The sequence below is a fragment of the Herpailurus yagouaroundi genome, unplaced genomic scaffold, assembly GCF_014898765.1.
Source record: "Herpailurus yagouaroundi ecotype Mexico unplaced genomic scaffold, PumYag 159, whole genome shotgun sequence".
Classification (NCBI taxonomy): domain Eukaryota; kingdom Metazoa; phylum Chordata; class Mammalia; order Carnivora; family Felidae; genus Herpailurus; species Herpailurus yagouaroundi.
Genome location: NW_024412400.1, coordinates 1,251,879 through 1,272,881, shown reverse-complemented (window position 1 = coordinate 1,272,881; position 21,003 = coordinate 1,251,879). Strand labels below are relative to the sequence as shown.

Here is a 21,003-nt window from a genome sequence, read left to right as displayed (position 1 = left end):
AAGTTACTGCAAAAAGACCTTTTCTCTAAGTAATTTCACATATGTCCTATTACTGTCATTTAAAGAAATAATTTTACGAAATATTCAACTCTTCTTGCTGTGCTCATGTCTGATTCTGCAGGGCAAGGGTATTTGCATCCTGTTGCCCGGATTGTGATGGACCCTTTCATGATGACAATATTGTGAGTCTTTCTCTATTCCTATTTTCTTAAAAAGAAAGAAAGAAGGAAAGAGAGAGAAGAAAAGAAAAGAAAGGAGAAAGACATCCCAAGCCTGCAGCTAAACTACTCTGATGCGCTCTTGGACCCATATGAAAAGCCCGATGTGCCCGCTCAAGCAGGGTGCCATTTATGCAACGGCAAGAAGGTGATGTCCCCAAACCCATTCCGTCCCGCTTACCTCATCTAACTGAACACTCGGAAAATTCACGCTCGCCCACTGCACACACTTTGAATACAACAGTGCTGTATTAGGAAAAGAGAGGTTTTCTGTGAACACTTCCAGGTAGAGACTATGACTCCTCGTGGTCTGAAGAGTAACTTCTCTCCGATGGCTCTCCGACGTAGGACGCCATCCTGTTAACACGGCACACGGAAGCTGACGCCTCTGTCACCGGGTTACCGTATGGAAAGTCCCATCACGTCGGCAGGACGAGGTCTTTCAGCTGGCATGTGTCCATTTTTGCGTGTGTGCACTGAGGCCAAATTATTCTTCCAACGATTATGTCTATCGCCTAAGGCAACAGGTGTTCAGATGGTCTGGTCCACGTGAACGCAGCGACCCCGTAGGGCGGCGGGTTTGGAACCCTGGACAGCGTGGCGGAGGTGCTGATCTGACTTCACCGCGAAGCGAAGAGGGGCGGCGCCCGCTCTGGGGCCGCGCGTAATACCACCTTCAGCCCGGGGACGTTCCGGTCAGGGAGGCCCGCCCTCCCGTTTTCACTGTTGTCCCTCAAGAGCAGATCACACGGATTCTGACGATGGTCTCACAGCTGTGAGAGTCTAAATGCAAATGGAAACTCGACGAAGGCGGACTGAGTGCGATTTAATCCCTGGAGGCCCGGGAGGGTGTTAGAGAAGGGGAGCTTAGCTGTGAAAAGACATCGCACTTTTCGTCGGTTCTCTGTTGCCTCGTCAGATCAGTGGAAATGAACCCCAAGTGCCTGGCAGAGCCGGCTGGCGACCGTGCTTCCGCAGGGCCCAGTTTGCGCTTTCTCTGGAGGGATGCCACCGTCACAGTGCTCAGAACAGTGGAAAATTTGTATTTCCGCTGCAAACAAGCAGATGGTTTTGAGTCTAATGGAGGACTATCTGAAGATGCCTGAGTCCGTATTTTGCAGCTCAGGAACAAGCGTGGCTGGCGTATTGTTTCCCAGAAAAATCAACTTCAAGAGGATCAGCCACGTGCTAACCAACCATTTCTTCCTGAGACTGCCACCGTGTTAAGACACAATTAACTCACGAGAACCTAAGTTTTTTCTTTTCTCTCTACAGTTAACCTGAGTGATTGGCGCACCCTGTGTCTGTCGGCAGGACAGGCCCGAGTTCCAGAGAGGAAAGACATACGTGCGTATTTTAACAAACAATTCTACGAGACAGGGGTGTCTGGACTGTCACAAGCATTCCTGAAATTAGGGATGAAAGACAGCCAGGTCCTATAGCCAAATGTGAATGCAAATCGAACCCGCTCGGCCCCCCCACAACGACGGCAGCTCATTACCACTCAGCCACCCCCTGGCCGAGTGCACGCGGTCTGAACGGGGATCTGAGGGAGCCTGGGGGCGGGGGTGGGGGTGGGTGACACACAGCTTCCCACTGGGGGCAGATCGGAAATGCTGATGCAGTTGTTTTAAGAGAATATGGAAAAGGAGGCAAGCAGAGGTGACTGTCGAGATGCCTGGTGGTCTCCACCGTCCCAGGCAGGACACCGGCGATGGCTGAGAACACAGCCGACGCCCAGGCGCTGGACTGGCTCTTGGGAGCATCACCCTACTTCCTGTGGTTACTGTCCCCATTCCACAGGGCGCTCCAGCATCGCTGGGTCAGCGGCTTATCTCAAACCTAGTGCTGTCCAGGCCTCAGGGCCTCTGTCACAGAGCACTCTTTTTGACCAAGTGAAAGAGACCACACAAATGGCAAACAATTGTCTTTATTCCCTGCCTTGTTGAAACAACGAAAATTATGTGCACTATGATCGCAAGCCAAAGCTCTACTATGGCAGGGCCACGAACAAAGCTGCACTCAGGATGTGGCAGGAGGCAGCTTCTGTTAGAGCTCTCGAATGTTCAGCCTTTTGTTTCCTGTTTCTCCCACCCTACTTTGCACTTTCCTCAGCCCAAGCCTGGAGAGAGGCTTCTGGAGAGGAGGGACAGAGAGTGTTCTCCTCCCTAGGACGCATGCACTTCTTGGTTCCAGGTGAGACAGCCCCTCGTTTGCCATCTGGTATGGCAACGTTCAGAGGCGAGTTAATTAGGACCATCGAAGGGGCGGGCCGTTTTCTTCAGGGGACAGCGAGTTAAGTTGGCGTCGGGCTGCATCTCTGACAGCGGGATCTGAATGAGGTCCATCCCAACCTCTGCTCTTACAAGGAAAGCAGCCCGCATATCTCCCAGGCCCCGCAGGGGTCAGCCGCACTGGAGGGGCTCCCCCACCAACGCCTGGCCAGCACGGGCCACTCGGAGAGGAGATGAGCCCCTCAACCCCAAGCCCCCCACTAAGAGAGGGCAGTCTTCACAAGGGCTGTCACCCTTATCCTTGACACACAGCTTCCCAAGCAGGAATGCTGGCCAAGAGCACAGGCCACGAGTCTGTGGCCATCCCGGGGGAGGGGTTGAGACCAGGGGTGCATGAATGAGCATCTGCAACGATCCACAGGAGAGAAAGCAGGATAGTTTGCTAAAAGGAAATGAAGCGGAGAGAGAGGGGGAGAGAGAGAGAGCGCGAGCGTGCACGCAAATAGTAACCCAAACATGAAGAATGAAGGTTAAAAGGAGGGCGGCGTATGGATAACATAAAATTCAAAGAATGGCCACTCTGGGCACGTAGGCCTTTTCCTTTCTTGAAACCCAGGAAAAAAGAAGAAGAGACAGAGATGAGGAGTGGGGGGGGGGGGGGGGGCGGAAGAAAAGAAATAGTGACTGACCTACGCACACAGATTCTACAGAATCCTACCCTGCAGCTCTGTCCTACCATGTTGATCTCGAAACTCTAAGCTCTCCTTTATTTCAAGCCCACTACACGTGAATGTCGCCACTGAAGGAGCAGGTACCCAGCGGAGCCCCGCTGTAATTTCTGAAAGCAGCCCACTGCCCGGGGAGGTGACCCCAGTTTTCATTTCCAGAAATCCACTTGAAGTCCAGATGAGTTCTGGTTGACTCGCATTTCAAAATGACCTGTTTTGGGTTAAAATACAGCTGGAGAGTAACCATTTTTTTTTTTTAATTTTTTTTTAACGTTTATTTATTTTTGAGACAGAGAGAGAGATACAGAGCATGAATGGGGGAGGGGCAGAGAGAGAGGGAGACACAGAATTGGAAACAGGCTCCAGGCTCTGAGCCATCAGCCCAGAGCCCGACACGGGGCTCGAACTCACGGACCACGAGATCACGACCTGAGCCGAAGTCGGACGCTTAACCGACTGAGCCACCCAGGCGCCCCGGAGAGTAACCGTTTTGAAGGAACCACAGAGCTTGGGCAGGGTGGGGTGGTGGGGGTGGTGGGGGGTGGGGTGGGATCTGAGACAGCTCACGGCCAGAAAGTAGGTAAATGTCCAAAGCAGGCAGTTCCTTCTCTTTTGCAAGGCCTCCAAGGGTGGCGTATGAAACCCATCCATTTCCAAGGGTGGAGTATTAAAAAGGAGTCTTTTGTCTCCCGGTGGTCAAGTTCTACATTGCACTCAGCAGAGAATTCTGTTATCCACACCCATCTGCTCTATGGTGGAAAACAGTGGACAAGCAATAGACTCAGACTCGGTTGCCGGCCCGGACCCGACTGCTTGCTTACCCCGTGTGGTTATTCCTGTCATTACGCCCATTTCACAGAGGAAGAAACTGAGGCCCATAGATGTTTGGTAACGTGCCCAGGGTTACTCAGCAGTGAAGCTGGGCTTCCCGAGACATGTATACCTGACTCCAAAAGCCATTTAACACCCAGGGCATGAAACCACCCATTCTGCTCCTGGCATATTTGATACCCTTCAGGGAACCAAAATGCTTCATTTAGGGCCAATGTTTTGGCACGCACATAGACATGACAATTCCTTAGCGAGTTTCTGGGTGGTAACTGTTTAATCACACGTCATTTTCACAGAAACGATTTGTGCACAGCTATTCTGAATAAAGTTTAAATAACCCAGACCGATGTCTTTGGAAATGGTTTTCTACAACTTACATTAAAAAAAAAAAAAAAGAAAGAGCGAACTCATTAGTCCAAGAAGTCAAAAAAAGCAACCTGGTTTTATTCTGCTTCTAATCAAAACAATATTTATCACATGGGAAAGGAGGGGCGTTGGTGCTGTGTTTCCCAGACATTTGGCAGTTCCTTTTCTCTCGTGCCTGTGACTAAAACCAGACTCGAAAATTAAAAATATGCCTCTCATTTTTTTTTTCAAGACAATTCAAACAAAAGAGCCTGCAAATCTACCCACACGGACACTGCTTTAAGCAACTCGAATGAAGAATCGGAGAGAATCTCGAGATCCATTTACTTTCCAAATAACAAATAGATTTTTTTCCCTCCAGCTTGGTTTGGGGGTGGGGGGGGGGGCGGGGAGGTCAAGAATTTAAAGTTACAGCCCTGGTAACATAGTTACCTGGCAGACAGTAACTGCTTTGTATACTCTATCTGAAAGGACAGCCACCAATAAACAAAACTCAAAAATTTATGAGAAAAAAATTCATTTCTTTCCAACCACATGTTTAGGAGAGGAAAACACAACACTAAACAGATTTTTGGAAGGAAAACGGAACGAGGAGGTGATGCACTTTAGAACTGAATTTCATCATCCAATGACACTTCACCAGGTCTGCTGTTCTGTTCTTTGTTCTCCCACCACTGTCTTCACCTATTCACATCATTTTCTCTCATTTGTAAATGGCGTCACCGAAGACATCTGGTTTTTAAATGCATGAGATATTCAAAATCCACCACTGAATCTTAGTTCACGGTTTTCCTGGGGAACTACGAGAGCAGAATAGTCCAGACTCATTCTCTGATTCCAGGGGGGGAGGTGAGAACGTACAGTCAATGCAATGTATCAAAAGACAAGTTATTTCAAATATCCATGTCACGGACCTAACAATCAATATATTAAGTTATTTACATTGCCAATTAAAACCCTTTCAGGGTAATTTCTAATGTCAGAGGCATTTAAAAAAAAATTTTTTTTTTTTCAACGTTGATTTATTTTTGGGACAGAGAGAGACAGAGCATGAACGGGGGAGGGGCAGAGAGAGAGGGAGACACAGAATCGGAAACAGGCTCCAGGCTCTGAGCCATCAGCCCAGAGCCTGACGCGGGGCTCGAACTCACGGACCGCAAGATCGTGACCTGGCTGAAGTCGGACGCTTAACCGACTGCGCCACCCAGGCGCCCCTCAGAGGCATTTTAAAGCGAAGTTAAACTCATTTTAGAACCTACTATGTGCCAACCCACTGTGTCTTCACAAGTGAACTGTATTCTATTTAATGTCAAATCCTGTTTGTCCTGAAGCATCAGAGTAGTATAGGAAGGAAGCAAGAACACTGAACCCAGCACCTTTATTTGACCATTTAAACTTTCAGAGTCTCTGTCTTCTCACCTACGTAATCCTGGAGTGACACCTGCCAGGCCGTTCCTCGGAGGCTATGTGAGAATTACTTAAGATAACGGATTTGCGGGGCGCCTGGGTGGCTCAGTCGGTTGGGCGTCTGACTTTGGCTCAGGTCATGATCTCCCACTTTGTGAGTTTGAGCCCCACATCGGGTCTGTGCTGACAGCTCAGACGCTGGAGCCTGCTTCGGATTCTGTGTCTCCTTCTCTCTCTGCTCCTCTCCCACTCGTGCTCTCTCTCTCTCAAAATAAATAAACATTAAAGAAATTCTTTAAAAAAAAAAGATAATGGATTTGCGGGTGCTCTGGTGGCAGCAGCATTCAACACGAATGTGAACAGTTAGCACTGTTCTATCCCAGGCCACATGCAGGTAGGACTCTGGGTCCCTGAGCAAAGGCTCCACCCCCAGGAATGACCAACTCTACAGTCCATACTATAAAGAGCTAGGAAGAGGTACAACGGTCTCCAGGATGGCTCAACAAGAACGATGGTATCGAGGTCCAAAGAACTATCTTGAATGTTAAGTTGGAGGTACTAAGGTGGTAAAGAATTGAGGGGAAACTTGGGCAAACAGCCAAATCTATACTGGTTGCTATTTATGCAGAAAGAGGAAGCCGAGAGAACACAGGACTTCAGAGCCAGAGAGTGGGTATGCAGCATGGGCTTTGTGGTTTTGTGATGGGCTGATTGCAGACAGATCACTTACCAGTTTTTTTCTTTTAACTTATTACACACGAGTGGAGAGGCCAGTATCATGTATCCCCATATCTACCTACTGCTTAGCCTCAACAATTAGCACCTCATAGTCAAACTGGGTTCATCTGTCCCCAGCCTCCTCTCCTGGATTATTGGTACATTAGTTATCTATTACTGTGTTAACAAATTACTCCGAAACTGAGTGGCTTAAAACAACATGCAGTCATTCTCCTTCCTTCTGTAGGTCAGGAATTTGGAAGCAGCCGGGTGGTTGTGGCTCAGGGCCTCTCATGATTGTGCAGTCAGGAAGCAGGCGCTGCAGTCATCTGAGCGACCGACTGAGGCTAAGAGCTGGGGATGACAGATCATGGTGCACAGGCCATATCTGGCCCACTGCCTGTGTTTGTAAATAAACTTCTGTTGGGATACAGTCTATTCCTTTCATTCACGTATTACCCGTGGCTGCCTTTGCACGACAACAGCAGAACTGAGTAGTTTTGATAGAGACTGTATGGCCTATACATCTTAAATATTTACTGCCTGATTCTTTACAGAAAATGTTTGCCCACCCTTGGACTAGAGAATCTGTTTCCAAGATGGTTCACTCACTTGCTTGTTCCTAGTCATCTGAGGCTCTCCACTGGCTGCTTGGGTATTGGTTCACAACCTTGGGGGTTCTTCAGGTGAAATCTGAAACTGGCCCCCATACATAAAGGGCAAGGAGACCCTGAAAAAAGAGGCAGACCTGGAGTGGTCTCCAGGTAGGCAGCAGGGCAATTACATGCGAGGTCTGTCTTGGGTGACCACAAGACGAGTAGATCTCCATACGTGCCCACCAGAATCTTAAAATTTATATAGAGATCTTAGGGGGATTCGGTCATATATACAGTCCACATGGTCTCAACAACTATTCTCTCAAGGCTGTGTCTCCAAAATGGCTCCTGGGGTTGGAGTAGTGGTTAGAACGGACATTCCAAGGACAGGGGAGGAGCCTCTGACTGCCCAGGGTCCAGGTCTTGGGTCAACCAGCCACCACATCCTCTTGACCTCCTCCAACACTGAGTGTCCTCAAAACATGGCAGCTAGTTTCCTAAGAGCAAATGATCCAAGAGGAAGAAGAAGACAGAAGCTATATATAGACATACATATATATAGCTTCTGTCTTCTTCTAGGTCATTACAAATTACATACACACACACACACACACACACACACACACATATATGCTATATATATGTATGTGTGTGTGTATATATATATAAAAGCTATATATATATAAGCTATATATATGTGTGTGTATGTATATATATATATGCTATTTATGTATGTATATATATATATTAAGCTAGGTCATTAAAAATTTATAACTATATATAAATAAATTTGTAATGACCTAGCTTCAGAAGAGACTTAACACTATCCTGTAGTATCCTATTGGGATGGGACTTCAAATGGGTGTACATAGTAGAGAGGCAGGGAACATTGGGGCCCATCTTGCAAGCTAACAACCACAGTTAATGACCCTTTCCTTAATCTGTAAAATCAGGGTTTGGGACAGGATTGAGAATTTTTCCTCTAACATTGGACAATTACATGATATAGGGAATTTCTGATAATTCATATTTTTGTGTTTTGGTCACAGAATGCACTTAATACTTGCTGAATTTTAATATCTGTATTTTAATTATGACTCATGTATGAATTCAGTGTAATTTACTATTTATGTTCTTAGAGCCATTATTAATGTAGAATGATTATTTTCCTTTAATTAGGTAGTATTTCAAAAAGTTCCTAAACCAAACATTTCTTGTTCTCTGTATATCTATTCTCAGGACACAGGGGCAAATCTGTGTTGTTCTTAAGGATTTACTTTAATGTCTAAATTTTCTAGTCTATCAATCACTGAATTTTCAGCCCAATCTCTTAGGTTTACATTCACTGCATGATATAATATTCAATCATATCCCTGAGGTTCTGTGGCAATAGAAATCAATGGAAAATAATACCATTTATTATATTAAATATTTTCTACTTTAGCAATTTACTAGTAATTAAAAACAAAAGTTAAAAAGTCTATGGCTTCCTGACATAGTAAATACTCAATAATGGTTTCCTGAATCCCAAATATAACATGCAGAAGATAATTTCAAAGTCAAAAGACTAGAATTTAGTAACAGAAAAAGGCACAAAGGGCTGGGGCTTTGACCCTAGTGATGTTCATTTAATTACGGACTCACCTACTCAGCAAATACAAAATCTGTGTCTGGTGTAATCCTGTCCCTAAGAAGCTTCTCGTCTGGTGGTCACGGACAAATATCTTTGATCTTAGTGAGCCGACAATATAGTCTTTAATATCCTAGAATATTTGGTTAAAAAATAAGTAAACAGACGCATTCATAACAGCCCGGGCATTTTCCTAGAAAAGGCAGGCCTGCTTTCACACATGCTGGGCCTCAAGGCAACATCATTATTATTCTAGTACAGAATCTAAGGTTGGAACTCTTAGAACTTTTACTATCTTGCCAGAATATATATTTTTCTCTTTTAAAACATATAGTTTTTATGGGCGAAAGAGGTGAAAGGGATTGAGAGCACACTTGTCATGATGGGCACTGAGTAACACAGAGAATTGTCGAATCACTGCACTGTGCACCTGAAACTAACACTGTATACGATTATACCAGAAATAAAAAATATACACATGGTTGTAAGCATTCTGAAATCTCTAAAGTAATGTGCTGTAAGGTGAACTTTTTTCTTTACAAATGCAGACACATTTTGATGACAAACGTGAGCCAGGGTCAAAGCACAGGGTGTCACCTGGGCAGCACGGTGAACTTGAGGCCGTTCCACGTGGAACAGAACTGTCCTCTCAGGCGTCCTCTGCCCACAGCGCTTCCAGTTTATCTACATGTTGGCTAGGAAAATGCTACATTTTATTCTGTTTCCTGGCCTGTTCGGTAATTCCCTAAGTAAAAATAGATCTGGTTCTCATTTGGCTAGATTTCTTACATCTGGGGAAAAAACTAAGAGCTACAATTTAAAATGTTGCTTAGAAAACCAGGGGAATGAGATGAGTAACAAATTCCAACCCTGTTTACTAGAGAAGACAAAAATGATCAGAGGCTTTCTGGAGCTTTAGTGAAGCATCTTATTTCAACGTCTATACGGCTCTGTGTACCTTACAGCACGCTTCTCCAGGGAGAACAGAAAATGCAGGGGAAAAATGTCTACACATCAGTGGTAAGAAGAAGGTTGCTCTAGAGTCTAGATACTTCTCGCAAAGTAAAAACGACTTTAGAATTCTGTCTGGCTTGATTTGGGTTTATTTTACCATCTTTTGGGAGCCACCTTGTCGCTGATATCAAGCACGGTCTTTTTGGGGGAAAAAGCACAGAACTTGGGCTTCCTTAGGGCTCGGTATGGGGACCTGAGGAAGTGCTCGGACCCGATTCCTCGGAGTGCACTCTCTACCTAGTGATCCCCGAAAGGCATATGACCCAGCTGTTTCCATTTTTGCCAGAGGACCTATTTTAAGGCTCCTCTTTTCTTGTCCAAGGACGTCACTTGTCATTTACTTAATATATTAGCTTCTCAACTACGTGGGAGTCAACAAACACAGTTTGAGGGGGCCGAGATGTGTTCAGAGTCTACTGGGCGTCAGGCCCTGTGCCGGAGGAGGGAACGCAGGGGTGAAGAGCCGCCTGGCCGGGTGCGGCGGGGGGGAAGGCACAGAGGTGGGCACCGGGACCCCCCTGTGCCACGCGCAGCGGGGTGCTCCCCCGTGAAGCTGAGGGCGGAGGGAGGTGCGCGGTGGCCGGCTGCCAGGAAGCAGGGCGCTTGGGGACTGTCAACAGTGCACCTGCTAGTCCCTCCACTACGGCTGCTGCCCAGCTGCGTGCGGGCCGTGAAAACGGGGAGTCGCGACGCGTCACCTAAACCGGTTTCACGGCACCAGTTTCCCAGAATTCCTTCCCGGCTGGCCCGGCGACACAGGGCCCCTGAGCTCGAGGGGGTCCCTGCCCTGCTTCGCCACCCTCGTCTCTCCCCACCCCCTCCCCCCTCCCCCCCCAACACACACACACGCTGTGTCTCACCGGAGCCTCGCTCTGAACACGTGCGGTGGGCACCACCTCCCAGGGCCTTGCTGTGTTGGGGAGATGACAACACAGGAGGAGGGGAGAGGTCAGCTCGGAGGGGCCACCCCAGGTCTCGAGGCCCCACAGCCCGCGAGGCCGGCACCCGGCGTGGGGCCCTGGGAGATGGGCCGTCTGTCCTTGAGGACTGAGGCCGTGTCCAGCACCGACGGCCAGTGCCTTTCTCGGAAGCCGGTTCTTTTTCCGGGCTCCTTTCCTCCTGACCCGCACGCTGGGACACCAGCCTGTGACTACACATTCAACAGTCCGGCGAAACTCTCCCTTAAAAGCCAGGTTTACCTACCCCAACTCGAGAGCACAGAGGCAGGGCAAGGGAAGTTCAGAGATGACTGCTAAGTGCCGGAAAGGGTTTAAATATACTTCCCTCTAGGAAACAGAGATGGGACTTGAGGCCGCTGGCCCAGCCCGGCAAGGGTCCCACACCTGATTCGAGGTCCTCGAGGGCCATACTTAGCATCGTGGGCTCCTCTTAGAAGTCTTTATCTTGTTCTGACTGATTTCGGAGGCTGTCATCTTTCTGAAAAGCTGCGTCTGGACCCAGCGCCCTGGCTTCTGGGGCTGGTTGGCCCTGGGACGCCTGGCTGCCCGGAGGCCAGTTGAAGTGGGAGCTGTTCTGAGGACGCGGGGTCCTCGTGCTCTAGGACGCTGAGTGGCTCCTTCCTATTTTTAACTAAATCTCAAAATTACCGAGAATGAGCACGTCAATTTGAAAAGAAACAAAAGGGCGTCGCAAGGATGAGATTTACTCTCTGGAATTCTTGCAAAGGTCTTACCGACTGGAGCCCGACTCTCTGAGAATTCTGTCTGCAGAGCAAACCATTTTATTTTCTCCAGTCTGCCTCTCACCTTCACGTGCATCTGACCCGCCTGTGTACTTAGAAATGCCACAGTTTCCTATCTGACCCCCACGAAGGACCTGCCCTCAGTACCTCTCCTTTCCCCTGTCCCCTCCCAGCACGGCTAAGAGGAACAGCCACCATGCACAGAGCACTTCTCCAAATGGCTTCGGGGCTCCTGCAGTAGAACAGCGCTGGGCAAAATGGCAGATTTCTGGGCCTTCGCACAGAGCACGCAATCCAGCTCTTCGCTTCATAAAACAAAACACTGAGGTGCAAAGAGGCCATCTGCCTCATTTATGGTGGCAGACCCTGGCCCAGACCTTGCTAGCTCTTGGCACTCCCCTGAACATGCTTGGGATCTATCTTTGCTGGGGATTCACGATTAGGGGAGGGGGGGCGGACACTAAAGCAATAGGAGGGGTTTTTTACATGTAGGCGCCTGGGCCCCCCTTAGATCTAGGGAGTCTGACTCTTTAGGTGTGGGGCCCAGGCACATGTGTCTTTATCTAAACTTCTCCATTCAAGATGCACTGCCCAATTTAAGAACGGACTTAAATTTCTCAGTCACGTTTTGTCCGTAGAATGAGAACCTGAATTGAAAAGTAGTGATTCAAATGTAAATTAAACATAAAATACTAATTATTCAAAAGTAATAATTTCTGTTGACAATTTTACAGTCGATTTCTGGTCACTTAACAGTGAAAGAGCCCAGGGATGGGCTAGGTAGGCATTAATGAGATTTATTCCAAAATATGTCTTCAATAACTCCAGTTTGACCTGGGGCCCACTGACTGACCAGAGGACACAGCAGAAGCCCTCTCTGCCCTTGATGTACGGGCAGAGCCCTGTGAGTTAGGCTCTACTTATTCACAAAGCAGATCGTTAAATGTCAGTTGAAAGAAAGAGAAGACAAATTCTACATCCTAGAAATGTCAATAGTTCAGCGAGTAAACTGAAGACGTGCCAGTTCATCTGAGTTTCTGAAAAGCATTAAATGGGCGACCTTTCCTATCTAGGACCTTCCGGGCTTCTCGGGACCTCTGCACAGTGAGGCTCAACAGGCAACGTAACACAAATGTCTGTCTCAACTGACAGAAGCGTGAACCTGTGTGGCCCGTGCTGCAGTGGTGACCACACCACGAAGCCCGGGCCGGCACGAGGGGGGACAGGAGAGGGGCAGCTGCCACAGGCTCCACCGTCCAGCCTCCGTCCCAGGTCAGATTTTCAGATCGTGATTTCAACACAGTATAGTGGAGAGAGGAACGCTTCTACTTGGTCTGTGGTTCCAGGCCGTAAGGAACCCCGAGCACAGCACTCACCACCCCTGTCCACTCGATGGACCGGAGACATCTGAGCCACACACACGTGAATTTAAGATCATCTCTAGTGCGAGCTGGCTAGGAATGTCCTGTATTAAGGCATTTGAGAGAGATGCGGAGTCAAAACCTGTAGGACATTTCTGTCCCTCCAGAACCTTAATAGCAAAATCAGCACCAAAATCACGTTTTCTTAGAAGGTGATACGAATCACAGAATCACATCTATGGCTTAAGAAAAAAGCCCAAAGGGACTTAAAATCTTTTAGGCTGTGTTCTTCTTTTAAAATAACATGCGACAGGGAGGGGCGCCTGACTGCTTCAGTCAGTACAGCATGGAACTCTTGATCTCAGGGTCATGAGAGCAAGCCAGACATTGGGCACAGAGCTCCCTTTAAACAAACAAACAAACAAACAAACAGGGGCGCCTGGGTGGCTCAGTCGGTTGAGCGTCCGACTTCAGCTCAGGTCACGATCTCACGGTTCGTGAGTTCGAGCCCCGCATCGGGCTCTGGGCTGATGGCTCAGAGCCTGGAGCCTGCTTCCGATTCTGTGTCTCCCTCTCTCTCTGCCCCTCCCCCATTCATGCTCTGTCTCTCTCTGTCTCAAAAAGTAAACATTAAAAACAAACAAACAAACAAACAAGTAAAATACGAGACAGAATTTTGGTTAGTGCTTCATCTTTCAATGACGACGAGTGTAAATAAATTTTGCCTTTGAATTAGGGCTTTGTTTCGCTGTCAGGTAGGGTGTGATGGGAAGCCGGGGGAAGCCAGGAGCTGACATGATCTGACAGATCACTGTCCACAGCAAACACTCACACCTCTGAGCCCCCCCCAGAGCGAGTACAGCAGCCCTGCAGTGGGACTTCTAGGTAAATGCATTTAGTAATACGAGACATGTTAATACCCAACATCATTACAGAGCCTTTGCTTTTCCGACAAATGCATGGCAATGTGCCATCCTGATCAAGAGGAAAGCCTCACTCGCACGAAGCAGGACCTCACCTTGACAAGGAATTCAGGGGTGTACAGGTGGCCAGGGGGTTGTTTGCCCCAACGTATGGAACCTCGCTAGAAATGCAGTCACTGCAGAAACCTGATTTACCAAAGCTCTTCCTAAGACAGTGCTATACAATTAAAATACGTTTTTGCTTACATACCCCTGAAAATGTTTGGGGGCTATGTGCCCTCCCATACTATTTTATGTTGACATCTAAAATCTTCACCATGGGGGCCCTTGGGTTGGTTAGTGTCCGACTCTTGGTTTCAGCTCAGGTCGTGATCTCGTGGTTCATGAGTTCAACGCCCCCACTGGGCTCTGCACTACCAGTGTGGATCGTGCTTGGGATCATCTCTCCCTCTTTCTCTCTCTGCCTTCCCCCCTCTACCATGCATGCTCTCTCTCTCTCTCTCTCTCTCTCAAAATAAATGAATAAACTTTAAAATAAAATATTTAAAAACCTTCACCATAAATTAGGTAGTTATGAAAATGTATCTTCTAGCTTACTGTAGACATTGCATATTACCATAGTGTAAATATTAAAAATAAACTATTGGCTCACTCTTTTGAAGATGTCCGGGAAATACCACAGGGATGTGATATCCCCCATCACCTACTTAAGAAGCAGATGGATACCCTCTTCGTTAATAGTAACAATTTTATGTTTTTTCTTTTTTCTCCTCTTTGAAATCATCTTTTCTTGCCTTTTCTCCCAAAGGATCTTATACTAATAATTTTTTTCAGCCTGAAAGAGTCAATCATGGTCATACTTTAATAATATGCTAATAAGTGCAAATTTAAAAGTTTAAACAAGTTCCCATGACTATAAATCTCACTTTAAGTGTTCAAAATTTTCTTCCGGACCACTGGTCATCACAAGTATTCCTGGCGCGTAAGTGGTAAAAATCGCATAAACGGAATGCACATATTCATAAGCAATTACTGGACATAAGTTCCTGGACGCACTTTGGAAGTGCACCTTTTGAGGAGATGGATTTGGCTTTGGCAGGCGGGAGAGTGGGTGCCTTTACAGAATGCAGTTCAGCCCCCGACACCTCCATTTGGTAAGATTCTCTCTCAGGGGGGAGGCTTTCACGGTGGGGACAAGGCACAGGGATGACAACTGTTTGAAGAGGGGCGGTGTGGCCCAGGACAGCCCAGGAGGAACCACAGGGCAGCCGGGCCTCCTACAACCACACTTGAGGAAAGAGGTGAGCGTGAGATTGGGGATCTGAACAACGAGGCCGTTATAACGGTCTGTGCCCACATGCTTGTCACAAGTCTAAGGAACCTGGCTGTGGAGGGGGGGGGGGACCGTGCTCTACCCCACCAGGTTGCTGACTTTTCTGCCCCTCACCCCTAGAGTTTTGGCCTCTCCTTTATTTTTTTTTAATTTTTATTAAACAAAAAATTTTTTTTACTCTTTGTTTTTGAGAGAGAGACAGACAGAGTGCAAGTAGGGGAGGGCAGAGAGAGAGGGAGACACGGAATCCAAAGCAGGCTCCAGGCTCTGAGCTGTCGGCACAGGGCCTGAAGCGGGGCTTGAACTCACAAACCCCGAGATCATGACCTGAGCCGAAGTCGGACGTTCAACTGACTGAGCCACCCAGGTGCCCCTCAGCCTCTCCTTTAAATGGGAGCTGAGCAAGTCCTCTGAAGTAGAGTGGGGTGCCAAATCCAGGGGGCCTGCCCTGAGCCTTGGTCTTACCCTGACGTCATTTCAGGTCCACTGAGGACTTTACAGACAAATCCCACTGCGCCTCAACGTCGCCTCTGGGTTTCCACGCTTGACCCATGCCTTCAAACTTCAGGTGCAAAACATATGTTATGTGAAAATAAATTTTACTCCAAAAATTTCACCCGGCGTTTACATTTTTTTTTTTCCCAAGAAGAAAACCAACAACACATAGGAATGTCTGTAAAAAGAACAAGGAAGGAGGAGGAAGAATGCGTGAAGGATGCTCTCAGGTGAGTCTGAAAATGGCATTAGGGAACTTAAGTAATTGTGCAAACCACCACCATGAGGGAGGGTTCATTCCCTATTTACTTACATTAGTGTTTCAAGTGCAGAAAAGCCTACAGGTAACAAATGGCAAATAATCCCCCTCCCGAAGAATTCCCGTTGACCTTAAAAAAGTAATACACGTGCATGGCCAGAAAATTCAAACCGTAGGTAAAAAATTCAAACCGTAGGTAAAACCGTACCTTTGATCCTTCCTCAAAGGTAACTACTGTTCAGCGTTTCCCAGGCGCCCTTCTCCCCAAAAACATATCTGCATTTGTCCATTTTTCTTCCCTTCCTTCTCTTCTTCAAAAGTGAACTCAAATTTGTTCTCGACCCTGCTTTCTCCACTTAATAAAACAGCAAAGACGCACTCATACACGCACACGTGTGCACAGCCTCCAGCACAAAGAGATCTTTTTAAAAAGCAGGCTCACAGAACTTTTTCATATGGAACCATTACCAGACAACCATTATTTTCATCTGTCTCCTACTGAGTTTAGCTGTCTCAGGGTTCTTGCTTGGTCCACTTTGCGGTTAGAACTGTTACCCTAGCGAGAGTCATTCTGCTTGGAGGGTAATCTAAATTTTGATTCAACTGCATTCTAGAAAGGTTAAGCCAATTCACACTTCTGTCAAGTACATAAAAGTGTCCCTTTCCCCATACCAGACGAGAACAGATCATCACCCAACATTTGGCAACAGAACGTGTAAAATGCGATATTTCACTGCTGTGTGACCTTATGTTTCTTTAACTGTGAGTGAGGCTGAATACCTCTTCTTATGTTAACTTTGATTACTGGACTGTCCTTTTAAATAGGTTTATCAAAATTCTTTAAAAAATTTTTTTTAACGTTTATTCATCTTTCAGAGACAGAGTGAGACAGAGCACGAGCGGGGAAGGGGCAGAGAGAGAGGGAGACACAGAATCCGAAGCAGGATCTGAGCCATCGGCACAGAGCCCGACGCGGGGCTCGAACTCACGAACCGCGAGATCAGCGACTGAGCCACCCAGGCGCCCCTCAAAATTCTTTTTAAATTAAAGATATTAACCGTTTTTCATGCAAGTATCTCCCCAGTTTGTCCAATTTATCTGTTGAGTTTTGTCTCTTTCTCTTTTGTCACAGAGAAGTTTTAAATTGTCATACTTTTTGTATCTGTTAACCATCTAAATTTTGCAGGGTGGTGGTGGTAAGAGGTGTGTAGGGAATGAGGTGAAACAAACCGTAATAACTTCCCCCAAACAATTGTTTGTCATCAGACCATGTAACAACAGTTCCTTTTCCCCACTGCCGCAGAATGTTAATCTTACCATACGCTGAAGTCCCAGTTGTATTTGGGTCCATTTACTCTATTCTGCTGATCTGTTTCTTCCCTAATTCACAATGGACTCAATTGCTATAACTATTGTATTATGCAGAATACATTTTAATATCTGGCAGGGCTGGAGGCCTCATTTTTTTTCTTTTACTCAGAAATCTCCTTGCTATTCTCAAATGTCTGTTTCTATATACTTCAATTGGCATCAAGTTTTCACAAGATTGAATCTTTTGGTCCCAGCAGACTTTTAAAAATACTCTTGATATAGATTATCCATATTGTTTTGATCAATTACTACCTAAAGGTTTTATAGTTTGGCTTCTTCAGTAAATGAGACTTTTTCTTCAATAATATCTTCAAATGGCTGTTCTTTCTTGTGAAAGGAAACAAATAATTTTAGATGACTCTTGTAACCTTACCAAGTTTTCCTATTTGTTTCCAATTACTTACCTCGTGGTTTTTGGATATATAACCCTATAACCTTCAAGTAATGATACACTCGCGTCTTCCAGGTTACTTGACCTCCTATTTCTTCCTCTTGCGTAGCTGCATTGGCCAGCACCCCCAGATCGACGAGAAGTGTCAGAGGGGGTAACAGGCTTCGTGACACTGCTGTGAGTGCCTCTGGTCCCTCACCGCTGAGCACGACGCCCGGTGTCTACGACTCAAGCACACTGGCTAGGTGAACCTGTCCCCACCCAGGAGACCTCGGGAATCCAGGCTCCTCCCCGGCTGCGTCCAGCTGGTGGACGCGCGCTCCTCCCTCTTGTCTGTACTCTTACCGCACGTCTTATTCTGGGGACACCCTGCCTCACTGGGGGCACGCTCTGCTCCAGTGTGGGGACTCCCGCCTCGTGCACCATCCTGGAGCCCCTCGCTTCTATCAGAGGGTCAGCTTGGATGGGTCCCCCTTTCAATTTTTCTCCTCCCAGCTCCCCAGACATTAAAAAAAAAAAAAAAAAAAATTCCTGTTTAAGGTGGTTCGGTAGCCTAACGGACTGCGTGGGTCAGAACCCGGGTCCTGGACCTAGAGGCTGTCTTCTCAGATGACACCGCCTTATTGATTTGCTCATTGGTTTAGCGGCTACGTATCGCTGGAGAGAACTGGCTCGGGCGCGTAGGAGTCTGTCTTCCTGCTCACACTCTGCTGCCATCGAGAGTCGGAGTGAAGACCTCCAAGCATCGTCTTTGAGGAGAATACGGAGATCGCTGGCAGAAGCTGCTACTTCCAGGGCGTTTTCTGATGCTTTCGCCCACACGTTGTACCTCCCCCCTCACTCTCTGCAATATTATGCAAGATTCTATTTACTCGGTTCCCCTCGTTTAATGCTTCTGCAGAAGGCCGACTTACAAACGGTGGGGGCTGCTTCAGGGCAAGTCTTGGAAATCCCGGCCTTGTTCTTCTGCTGAATGCTAGCTCTATTCTTTAACATCACTTGGATATTTTTGTCTTGCCTAGTTTAGTTCCCTGAAGCTATTTGTTGTTCATATGATTAGAATTTTGGTTTTGTTACACCGGCCTAAACTGTAGTCCTCTGTATTTATTTGAGCCAGTAACTTCAAGGGCTGAAGGAAATGCTGAGAGCGAGTCCTCTAAATTATGGCCCCTGGCATTTGCTAAAGAAATACATAGACTTTCAGGACGGTTGCCTTTACCTGCTGCTTGAGTGCCTCCAAAGACTCAAATTCCAATCGGGCCAGTTTCATCTGGATATGCCGTGGTTTATCAGGTATGGCAAACGCAAGTACAAACTTTAAAGCCAGGAGTGCATGCTGAAAACAAGAAAGGGTACATGTTGATATGGCACATTAGACCACGTGTGCAATGAAACAAAACAGTAGCTAAGCAATCTGTGATTCTCCTCGTTAACCTTGGGTAATTTCTAATTACTGGCCCGCGATGTATCCGAGATCAACCAGGCCCAAGAGTTATACTTAACCCACTCCCTTGTGGCCCACTCATTAACCAGTGTCTTCCTTTGCTTTATTCTTTTAAAATTAGTTATTCCCTTAAATTGATACCATATGATACTTTCAGTGCTTTAAAGGAAAGTGAAATTCATTCTGAAAAGTCTTTCACAAAAATTTTTCTACCTGTGTCTAATTTCCGAATGTATCTTGGCATACGGCATCGGCAGACTCATTCTATTCTTTGCCTGATAGCGTCCTCCCTGTGCTATGCTTCTGGCTGAGTTATGTGAAATGCACAGGCATCTTAAACACCTTGAATCCTCTGCATCGCCAAAGGTGCCCGGTGGCAGTTTCCTTCATGAAATGATAATAAATACTGATAACTGATTGACTGTAATGTAGTGCCTTATGCTGCTGACTCCTTATACTGTAGGGCAGGTATACAGAATGTCTCCGTTATAACATGGGAAGCTTAGAACCCTTCTACACCAGTATCATAAAAAGGTTCTCTATACTAATACAAGGTTTGTAATTATGCTTCTTTCTCTGCAGAAAAGAATAAGCCAGCAGGATTACTTCCTTTGGTGAGCCTGCTCTTCAAATGCACAGCCTCAACCTACTGATACGTCTCCAACTCCAGTATCACCTTGTGATCCAGCATCAACACCCACAGGAGTCTCGACGATCAAAAGAATAAAGTTGCCTCTTTGATGACAGCATGAATTACTAAATATTAAAAGCTGTGAAATGAGTTTTAAAGGTAAGAAATAATTAAAAGGCATTTCGGAAATCAGTGAAGGAAGTGGAACAGGCTCTAAGAGGTGTTGCATTGAATTATTGACCGAAAAAGACGACGGCTGAAAGACATTAGATGAATTCTTTTCAAAAGGAGGGTGAAAGACGAACACCGTGTGGCTGTCTCCTGGGAGCAGCACGAACTAATGAAGGAAATCGGCCTCATGCCGTAACAAGCAGTGACTCGGTCCTGAAAATGGGCGCGGCCTCAGCGCAGGCCAGGCGCTCCCGGTACAAACGAGAGACCCGGGGTGGGCCGGGCCGGGCCAGGCAGCCTTCACCGCAGCGTGACTGCCGTGACCAGAGAAGACACTTGGAAGGTACCGATTAAGTATCTACAGGGTGAAAACAGGTAGATAACGGCACGGATCAGATGCCATCATCTGTCGTAATTCCGAACTAATTGGGTTAAATTGACAGGAGCCTGGATAAAATCGACAAAGAATAAATAAAGAATTCAAAAAGGTATATACTGTGTCATTATTTCATTCCACTGGAGTCCTGACATATAATTTTGCATAGACTTAACCTCTTTAGCAGAAACACTAGACAAGGAGTAAACAAGTGAGCAGATGACAAGAAACCTTCCACGTTTTCCAGACATGGCGGTCCTCAACTGCCAGAGCCAGCCACTGGCCTCTTTCCAAGCCCCTAACAAGTCTGTACCCACTTTCCCTTCTGTGGAGCCTCAGAGGGAGGTGGTGAGAAGAGGAGCCTGCCGAGGTCTCCCCTCGGATGCAAGGTGCCTGGAAGATGTGTCAGCTCAAGCGGGACTGGTTACCAGGCCACCGAGCAAGGCTGCCACAGACCCCGGTGCTCACAGCGGCCGTATGAACTGTCCATAGCCCTCATGAGTCACAATTATTGGTATTTATTAGACAACAGTAGTTAAAATAGGAAGTCATTTTAACACGGTTAAAACATTTACGTAGCAATAAGCTTTCATGAGCTCTGTAGCTCCTTTTCCTAAAATTACTTTATGATAAATGTTTCTAAAGGCTCTTATGCAGAGAACTCAGTTTCTTCCGAACTATATCTGCAAAACAGGTTCCTCGTAGACCTGCTCGTTCGAAGCTTTTGCCTTCCCGCGGAACACCGCCAGGGTCATGCTCCTTGGAGAGCTGCACGCAAACCGCGCAACTGAACCCCCTTTAGCCG

At 46.8% G+C, this 21,003-nt stretch overlaps 1 protein-coding gene across 5 annotated transcripts in view; it reads right to left on the bottom strand.

The window, feature by feature from the left end:
* Positions 1-21,003, bottom strand: part of ANO10 (anoctamin 10) — a 214,889-nt gene that overhangs the window by 27,834 nt on the left and 166,052 nt on the right. For 2 of the 5 annotated variants that reach the window (XR_005791878.1, XM_040479599.1), the window contains exon 12: positions 18,796-18,912. Coding sequence is in view for 3 of the 5 variants with exons in the window: in XM_040479599.1 (XP_040335533.1) it covers positions 18,796-18,912 (117 nt within the window). In the remaining 2 variants the exon portion in view is untranslated. Of the gene's footprint in view, positions 1-2,132; positions 3,425-3,666; positions 3,915-4,684; positions 5,178-7,359; positions 7,595-8,741; positions 8,861-18,795; positions 18,913-21,003 lie in introns of those variants that run through there. The other 3 variants (XR_005791877.1, XM_040479598.1, XM_040479600.1) reach the window with 3 other exon arrangements.